Source organism: Oryzias melastigma, linkage group LG17 (genome assembly GCF_002922805.2).
Source record: "Oryzias melastigma strain HK-1 linkage group LG17, ASM292280v2, whole genome shotgun sequence".
In the NCBI taxonomy this organism is placed as follows: domain Eukaryota; kingdom Metazoa; phylum Chordata; class Actinopteri; order Beloniformes; family Adrianichthyidae; genus Oryzias; species Oryzias melastigma.
Window position 1 is genome coordinate 32,545,774 of NC_050528.1, and position 10,137 is coordinate 32,555,910.

General features: G+C 39.5%; 1 protein-coding gene across 10 annotated transcripts in view; it reads left to right on the plus strand.

Moving 5' to 3' along the window:
- LOC112151185 (partitioning defective 3 homolog) overlaps window positions 1-10,137 on the plus strand; it is a 327,527-nt gene that overhangs the window by 211,525 nt on the left and 105,865 nt on the right. For 7 of the 10 annotated variants that reach the window (XM_024279951.2, XM_024279959.2, XM_036216447.1 and 4 more), the window contains 3 exons: window positions 6,569-6,755; window positions 7,863-8,014; window positions 8,750-8,794. In XM_024279951.2, the coding sequence (XP_024135719.1) occupies window positions 6,569-6,755; window positions 7,863-8,014; window positions 8,750-8,794 (384 nt within the window). The remainder of the gene's footprint in view (window positions 1-6,568; window positions 6,756-7,862; window positions 8,015-8,749; window positions 8,795-10,137) is intronic. The other 3 variants (XM_024279942.2, XM_036216449.1, XM_024279969.2) reach the window with 1 other exon arrangement.

Genomic DNA, 10,137 nt, shown 5'->3' on the forward strand with positions numbered 1-10,137 from the left:
ATGAGGTTTCAAGTAATTACTTAAAGGGCCAAGATTACCAGTGAGTGACCCAGAGCCATCACCAAAAACAATCACCTCAGTTTTGTTGTCATTAAGACTTAAAAAGTTTAGGTTCATCCAGGATCTTAAGTCTAAAAGGCATTCGTGGAGTGTTTCCATAGACAAGTTCTTGTTTTTAAGAGGCACATACAACTGACAGTCGTCTGCATAAAAGTGAAAGGACACACCATATTTCCTAATCACAGAGCCAAGTGGTAACAGGTACAGGGAGAATAAAAGAGGACCTAAAACTGATCCTTGTGGCACACCCCATGTCAAGGGGGCAGAAGATGATATTTGTTCCCCAAGACTTCCGGAAAATTTTACATAAATAATATTACATAAAAATGTTTATGTAATATAAAACGACTCGATTCCTGAAGCTCCGCCTGCCGCTGCGTGTGGCTGCCCTGCCGCTGCAGTCCGCTTCATGACGTCATCCCAGAGAAATCCCTGTATCTGTATTTCTCCCACGTAAATAATCCAAACTTCATCAAAGATGGAAGCACATACGATATATCTGCTTTTAGTAGACCCAGCCATCTCATCACTCCTCCACAACACACAAGGGTTCTACTGGCTGTTAAAGTAAAAACCCCTGTTTGAGCTGGAAATTATTGAAGACAGAACCCAACTGGAAGATATATACTGTATTCCTCATCTAAAATTATTTTTTTTTTCTGATCAACATTACTTCTGTGGAGAAATTAAGTGTTGTGTTAGTCTGGGGGCGGAGCTGTCAAAGCAGACTCTTCCTGGAGGGTGCTGTTGGCATCGATCTTACATCAGCACGTTTCCACCCGCTCGTTTTTGTGGGTATGGGAGGGGCTACTGCAGAAAGTGCAGGTTTTTAGAGGATTACTCTTAAATGCATGAATAGATCAAAATAGCGCTTTGGGGTTCTTTATAGAGAGGAATGAACAGTAAAATGCATTAAAACCTCAAAGAGTAGAATTTTCGTGGCAGGGCCCCTTTAAAAATTAGTCTGGAAACTCTTCATGTCCTTCCAACGCATTCTCACTCCCAACTTGTCACAAATGGACTCAGACTGGGAATCATTGGGCACCTCACAATACGATGCGATATGCGATACATGGCTTGCCATATCAATGATATTGCGATACTGCGATAATTGGTAAAAATTGTCTCTAATAACTCTCAATATATAAGAAGACATATTTTTTAGAAAAATATATCATCATTCATTTTTTAGCCGAAACACAATCATAATTAAGAACCTGTCTCATTTTGTGCAACAAGTAATAGACACTTTTGTGCAAATCAGTAATACTGTCTTTGACAAACATTAACACCAATTAAATTTGAATCATTTGTAAAAATCTATGTTAAGAATAGTAAACATGAACAGCAGTGCCACTACTTAATCCAAAATTGTTGTAAACAACAAACAAAAATGTAATAATTCAAGTAGCTGTCAGACACATTGGTGCTCCTAAAAGCCAGTCTTGCAATGGGCGCCCCCTATCTACACCCAAAGGAACATCTCACCAAAAGATGATGAATATAACGTTTAGCAGTCTCTTCAAACAAAAATTAAAAATCGATATTTGTTAGGAACCCATCAAGAATCAATCGCAGGACTAGATACTGTGATATATCGCATTTAGGCACACCCCTAATATGGATGTATGGACCCCCTCCGCGTCGCTTTTTGACATTTTGGATATTTCCCCATTTTCCCAACTTGTCGTTTTTTGAGTCCTGGCTGTTCCCATTGAATCATGGGTCCCCAACCTCTGAAGCGTGAACCGGTACCAGTCTGTGGGCTGCTTCGTACCGGGCCACTGACGCTAATCAGGGGTCTCCAACCCTTTGGGCATGGACGTGGATCTAACCCAGTACCCGTTCCACGTCTGGTACCGCGCATAAAGGGTTGGGGGCCTGTGATTTAATGGGAACAGCCAGCATGTAAAAAAGAAAACGGCGAATTGGGGACACTTAAAACGTCTAAAAGTGACAGAGAGGGGACCCGAACCATACGTCCATATATGACGAGTTGGGAGTGAGAATGTGCTGGTCCTTCAGTGTCTCACACAGTTAGTCTATTACATCCAGGCGCATTACTGAATCCTGAGTCACAACTGCCCTAACCAGTGGACCCACAAAAAGTCAACGTTGTAGACCGCTCAGTAAACTCGTAGAATAAAAATGTTCATGTACATTTTTTCTATGGGTATGCTGCAGTCAACAGGTCGAAGTAAACACTTCAGTTACATGCAAGACTCGAGTGTAATTAAGGGTAAAGTAGGTGAGACACAGGCATGTTGTACACTGCACAAGGAGCTTGTTAAGCTGTGTTCACACCATTGACTGTATATGCAACTGGACAAAGTGGCTCCTCTTCCCTCACGTTCCAAATAGGAACTACCTACTGGTGTATTGTGTATATATTTATATATATGTGTGTGTAAATATTATTTCCCGAAACAGTCCAGAAGTCGTGCCATGTTGAGTTTTTAAATAGCTCCACTCTTCAGTCTGCTCTGGGGGAGATTGTGGAGCCATGCAGAGGATTACAGCGTTATTCTAAATGTTTAATTCCCCTCGTGGACTGAGCAGGAGAGATAATGGATGAAAGGTCACACTGTAACCTGCTGCCCTCGCCCTGACACTTCTCCTTCAGAGGAGCTGCAGTTTACCCAACAAATATGTTGATATTTACTTTTGGCCTAAATATTGGTGGGAAAATCATTGATTGATTGATTGAATGATTGATTGAACACAAAAAAACGGCAGTGTTCCCTTGTTTATTGCTGCAATTACATTCTAATTATAATCAGCATTAGGTGAAATCCATGAAGTATGACTATTGATGTCTTAAGGCTGTCACTACACATGCCAATTCTCTTGGCTCCAACATAGAGGTGTCCATATCGCCAAAAGATGCCGCCTGAAACGCGAACTGTTTAGTCAGATTTGGCAACCATTCTTAGAATTTTTACTAGAGAATTGATATAAATTATACCTTAATTTATATATTTTTCCCCATTTCCATGCCTGTTTTTTTTTTTTTTTACTTTTTTATTTTTGTTTTTCTATTTATTTTATTTCTCCTTTCTTTACTTTTGTTTGCACTTTCTGTCTTTCATTCTCATATGCCGACTAAAATTCTGTTTTAGCCCATGAACCTTGTAAAACATTATGTGGATTTTTCAAAATTAAAATAACATTTTAAAAAAATGTCACCTGAATTGACTTCATTTAGTTGAAACCAAAAGTTAGTCATTTTGTATGAGTGACATCACACTCACTTAATCCAGTTCTCATATACTGTCAATGGACTCAATTGGACAAAAATCATGGTTTGCACACGTCCTTCTACCGCTGCTCCTGCACGCCCTGAAGATGCCGAGGATAACAGAGTCTTAATTAATCCTTCAGGCCAGGGGCTTTCAAGGCCCAGCACCCCTGGCAATAACCTCCTCACTAATTATGCAAATTGATCAAGTTGAGGGGAAATGAGAAGGAGGGAAACTTAACTCCTGCGTCGTTTGTGTCGTGTCTTTCTACCTCCTTCTCTTTCTGTTCTTGTTGTTTTGTCTTTTCTTCCCACATGGTTTTCAGAGGTTTTTCTGTGGTAGAAACCTGAACGCAGTGGCTGCCTCTACCCGTGCGATCCTCTGGTGGTCTTGGTCTGAGTCCTTGTGGCAGAGTTGTTGTCACTCCACCGTGACTGGCCCGAGCACTGGAACAAAAACAGAGGAGGGGGGGGTTCATTTTTTATTCATTTTTTGCTTTTGTTTTCCAAGCAACCGAGTCGACAGATTTATTACTTCTCTGCTCAGCTGCTGCCAGTTGATCGTACTGCCGTGATTCAAACTGTGACATTGATGGGGTTCTCCGGGTTTGGCGCCGGACTGCTTTGAAGGAATGCGATTAGGATGTGAAAATGTGTGTGTGTGGTCTGGGGTAAATCGCCCCGACTCCCTGATTCACAGTGAAAACTACCCGTGCACAGCAGGGGTGGTGGTGGTACGAGTGCCAACACAACCGAAAGCCCGTCAGACTGTTGAGTCCTGCACACTCTGCCACACTCCTGCAGCTGCAGGCTAACACACATATTTGGCAACTCTTTTCTCCCATATTGGCATACATATTATGCATGCCCTGCAAATGTTCCGTTTTATAACTAATGAATTATTTTAAATCAATTATGCATGAGCAACCATGCATTTCTTTAGCAAATGAGCCTTTTAGGTACTTAGCTCCACGTTTCTACCCCAAAAACCGTCATGGAGACAAAACAAAGATGGAAAACAAAAGTGATTAAAAGGAAAATATAAAAGATGAAAGGAATTAAGATAGTTTACAAGCTTTTAAAAGTTTCTCCCCAGAACTCCATGCCATGCCAGGAAAGTAGTAGATTATTCACACTCGATAAAATTTATTTTTGACATTTCTTGTCAAAAATAATTATTTTTTTCAGCCGCAATTATTTTTGATTAAATTATGTAGACAAACAGCGGGACAGCCAATTGTTACGAGAAAGAAGCAATGCTAAAGCATTATAGCACAGATCTCAAAGAACAAGATATGATTATTCTGTTTTGTTTATAAAATGGGAATAAAATAAAAAATAAATAAAATGGAAAACATACTGAGAAATTTGTCTTAATTTTTGACATGCATGGTCTTAAAAACGTCTTAAATTTAACTCAAATAAAGTTGTAGGATACATATATATATATATTTTTTTTTTCTAGTATTTTATTTTGAAAAAAATAGGCAGCGCTACAACAGAGAAATTGATTTAGAGTCCCACTCCAATCTTGTGGTCTTTTGTATGGCATGGAATAAGTACGCCCCATTTCCCATCTTCCATCTGTTTACAGGTGGGGTGTGTATCAGGAAGAGTCTGGCGATACAAAATGTATCACGATACGCGTGTCACGATACAAAATGAATCACGATACGCGTGTCACAATGCAATATGTATCACAATATATCACAAGACAGTACCAGAGATGATAGTTCACTTTTTTTTTTTATTATGACTCAATAAATATCTGAATATTTAAGCACTATTCACATTACATTAAAATTTAAAATACATTTTTTACATGATATTTTTTTAATGATCAGTATTTTGCCTCATTTTAGCAACTAAACAGTTTTCAGCATAGGAAAAAAAACTCTCAAAGATTAAATGCCTCTTAACCATTAATGTTTCAAATGTGTAGTGAGCTAGACGCCATCCGTTTTTTTGCTCATACATAATTCATTTAGAATTTTTTGTATGCTCCTGATTCACAATGATTCGAATGAAGATAAACTTAATTGTCTTTATACATGTCCTCCATTATGAGAAAAATGCTACAAGAACATGTTAAAAACACCATTTTAATTGGAGGGGGTCTTTGATAAATGTCCTCAATGAATCGAGTTAAAGGTCATTTAGTTATCTTACGCTCTTTGGAAAAATGTCTAAAACCACCAACTGCTGCTTCAGTCTTTACAGTTGACCTTGACTCTGTCCGGCGTCTCGTTTGTTGTCTGGACTCGGCTCATTTCCACGAGGTGAGCCACCTGACCCCCCCTCTCGTGACATTCTGGTCACCTCTGTGTTCAGTGAGAGGAAAGATCCGGGTTTGGAACTTTAATCCCAGAGAGAAGCTTCTTCTTCACAGCCTCTTTATGAAGCACTGAAGCTGGTTTTGATGACCTTAAAAAAAAAAACAGATAAAAGACAGTCACGCGCTGCATTTTAAAAACTCTGCATTTCAGAGGCTAAGAAAGGAGACTGCTCTATTATTGTTTTGGTCTTGGCTCAGAGAAGTTTTTTAATCTTCTTCTGAGGGCCGCAGCTTGAATTAATGGCTGTGCTTTGACATCAGAACCCATTGTGGCTGCTGAGAAACGGCTTCTTCTGTATCCACTGATCAGCCAGGAGCCGTTTGGCCTGCTTCTGACGTTGGCTTCAGAAGTTACTGTTTTCTTGGAAAAGAGTTTTTTTTTTTTTTTTACACGGTCCATTAAGCAGACTCAAATTAAATTTGGAGGAAGTAGCCAAAAATGTTGTTTGTGCCTCGTAGCAGAGGGAAATAATGAGTTGTTCGTTCGCTTTTCTGCATAATTATTTTTTGTTTTGTGTTCAATAATTAGAAAATCACTGTCGGGGTCAAACATCAAACCCTCTGAAAGAAAGGTGCATCAAACAGAAGCCAACTGCTGGATTGAAACGTATGAAGACAGACACTGCAGGAATAAAAAGGACATTATTTTGATGATCTTATTTCCTGCTATGATTTCATCCTCTGATGGGTTTGTCATCCAGCTTCAGTTTTGCATCAGACCCAAACCCTGAGTTGAAGGAGAGGTCTTCCTTTGTTCTTCCTGAAGGACAAGAACTCGACACGAACTTTTAATAATTCACACAAACCCGGTTCAGCCGGACTGAGAACGGACCTGGCAGCCGCTGGACTTTGAAGACGGAGAACCTTTGATGAAAGTAAATCCCGGTGTCGGTTTGGAAAAGATGAGAGGAATAAGAAACGCTGTCCTTCTCTAGGAAACTACCAGCTCTCGCCGACCGTCAACATGCCGCAGGACGACACGGTGATCATAGAGGACGACCGGCCGCCGCTCCTCCCGCCCCACCTGTCCGACCACTCCTCGTCCAGCTCTCACGACGACGTGGGCTTCGCCGCTGACGGGATCCCGGCGTGGGCCAAAGAGCTGCCTGCTCAGAACGACGGGTACGTCGGAAAGAATTCCTCTAGACATTCATTTGTTTCCTGTTAGTTTGACAGAGTATTAGGGCCAATTTAAGAGAAAATAGTTGTAACTGTTAAATGATGAGATCAAAGTTAGATATTTATGACTTTAAAAGTCATTGGCTAAATTTATTAGTTCTTTTCTCCTAAATTTACGTCTTTTAAATTTGTAAATTTACGTGATTAATAGTTGGAAATATACAAGTAATTATCATAACTGGTAAATAATGACAATAAAGCTGTATGTTTATAACTTTCAAAGTCATTGGCTAAATGTATGACTTTTTTCTCGTAAATGCACGTGTGCAAGTTGTACATTTGCAAGAAAAAAGTTGTAGCTGTAAAATAGGAAGGATAAAGTTGTATATTTTTATAAGTCATGTGTTAAATGTATGACTTAAAATTTGTACATTTCTGTTCCAGAGTTGCAAATGAATCAATTTAAATTTAATAAATGTATGTGTTTTTTAAAGTAGTAAATTCATTACTTTAATGTAATAAATTTAGGGGTTTTAAAGTTGTAAATTCACGAGAAAAAAGTCTTAAATAACATTGAGAAAATTGTACATTTATTACTTTAAAACTCATATGTTAAAAATATGTTAATTTATGTTAGAAAGTTAAAAATGTATGACTTTAAATATAATCAATTTACATATTTTAAAGTTTTATGTTTATGAAAAACTGTTAAATAACAACGAAAAAGCCAGAGTCATTTGAAGGACAGAGATCGTTCCTACTGTCTTGCTGTTGTGGAATAACGTCTGTTGCCTACGTTCCAAGTTTCTGTTACTCTAGTTACCAATTATTAGGAATCTATTATCATGTTTTAACGGACACTCAGCAGCCAATCAGAATCAAGTATTCACCCGGACCATATTATATGAGACGTAGAGGCATAGCAGATGAATGAGGTGTACTGTGTAGTAAATGAAGGAAATCTCTGCAGTCATGCAACATTCATATCGGTAAATCTAATAATAATAATTGTTCAACTTATGGCTCAAGTGTGATTTAATATTGATGTTTGTACATTCTTTTTTATTTCTTTTCTTTAATGTTTAATTGTTCATCTTCCACTCGTTCCAGCCCCTTGAGTCCAGATGAAAACCACCCCGATGGGGCTTTTCAGAGGGAAGGTTTCGGGCGCCAAAGCATGTCCGAGAAACGCACCAAGCAGTTCGGAGACGCCGCCCAGCTTGAGATCATCAAAACACGCAAGTCCAAAAGCATGGATCTAGGTACAGCCTCCTAAAGGTCACGATTTAAACCTCAAATGCTGTTCAGGAAGCTCCCCCTGCTCTTTAAATCCAATTTTAGCTTAATTTCATAAGCAATGTCATAATGAAATTCTTAAAATGTCACGTTAGATGTGTGACAGAAACAGTGTGATGTGTAGATCCAGCAAGGATGCTCCAACCAACATCAGGATTGTAAAAGGTCTCTTCAGGAAAAACTGAAATTACAAGCAAACAGATGCCATCTAATGTGATAATCCCTTGATAAAGTCAGTGCACACGGTTAGCAGGTCTCCTAAACCCTTCCAGGTTCCTCCTGCATGCTCTCCTGTTTCAGCTCCTCCTCCTTCGTCCTCTCAGCACCACAACAGACTCATCTCTCACCAAAGTCAACAACTTCTCCACATTGATTCACCTTAAAGTGGCGTCGAGCGCTCGCTGATTGCTTTGCCTGCCTCACTGTCTCCGCTCGCTCCCTATAATCATATCTAATCTTCCTGACCAGATTGCTGCTCGCCGCCGTGTTGGTATCTCAACAGGTCTGATTGCTATCTTCAAAGTCTCTTTTCAAAGCGCTGCCTGCCAGTCTCGCATGGCGTCCACCCCTAATTGAGACGAAGCTCCTCTCTCGTGTTCGCGGAGCTACCTGGTTGATGCATGTGGAATGTCATGAGCACTCATTTAACACCAAATGTTTGTATCCTCCCCCCGTTTCTCCTCCCCCCTCTCCTTTAACAGTAGCCGACGAGATTAACCTCACCCCTCGTCCCGAAACCGAATCAGGTAAGGACCTGTGCCGAATCCTGGCTGTGAAAGACTCTCCCTCCCTGCAGTAGACTCAGCTTTTCCCTTCATAGTTGCAGAGTCAAGATTGAGAAAAGCTTCTTTAGACATACAGTTCTGCTTTTTTGCTGCACCAAAAATGACCTCCAAACAACCTCACATCCAGACTGCTTTGCTCACTGCTGAATCATACTTGAAGATCTAAAAAAGCTACACCACCCAACCATCGGAACAAGCTTAGGAACAGACGAGAAGCAAAACCACCGATGTAGTCTTGGTCTGTAGTCTAGAAATACATGTATGCATCTGTGAGACTCCAGAGAACAGCAATGTAGGTTCTTCTCAAAACACGGAGAAAACATCAAACAGTGGAGAGCCTCCCAATAAGAATCAATCAACCAGGAAGTCAGAAATGAAGATACTGAAAAATTAAAGGCATCACATGACCTGTTCAGAGTTCAGATCAAATCAAAAGTGTTTTGTTTTTGCTCAACTCAACGCAGCTTTATTTAAATGCAAACAGCTAAAACAAAGTGCTGAACACAAAACATGAAAGACAACAAAAGTACAACAAGGTAAAAACGCCAGATAAAAAGACAATAAAGTCAATGACATAATAAAAAGCAATAAAATAGCATCCCACAATGTAGAAATTCCACAATAACTGCTCGTGGAAGACAACATCAATACATCATGCATACACTCAGCAGGATACAAACAATATGTAGTCAGGCCTGCTGAAGCAACTTCATGCAAGTAAAACCAAAAAAACATACAGTGGCTAAAATCTTTTTAATAAATCAGTTTGTTGTTTTTTTGTTGTTTTTTTGTTTTTTTTTTACTTTTCAAGTGATTTTGTTTTTGTGGTGCAGGTAGTGTGGTCAACTTCTGAGCTCCGTAGATCACAGGTCTACAACCAGTGTGTATTGGCAAGAGTCTGGCAATACGATGCATATCCTGATACATGTTTCCCGATATATGTATCGCAATACCTTCTCTCAAGATACGATACATATCTCAATAAGTGTCTCATGATATGATAAATATTGCAAAATGCGTCTCACGATATGATACGTATCCTGATGCTTGTGTCTCAATATGGTACATATGCCGATACGCGTCTCACGATATGATACGGATCCCGATGCGTGTTTTAAAGTATGATACATATCCCGATACGTGTCTTGCGATATGATACATATATCAAAACATGTCTCACGATATGATACAAATCCCAATACGCATTTCATGGTATGATACGCATCGCGATACGTGTCTCATGATAAAATGCAATACCAATCTGTTTCATGATATATGTATTGCGATACGTATCTGACAACATG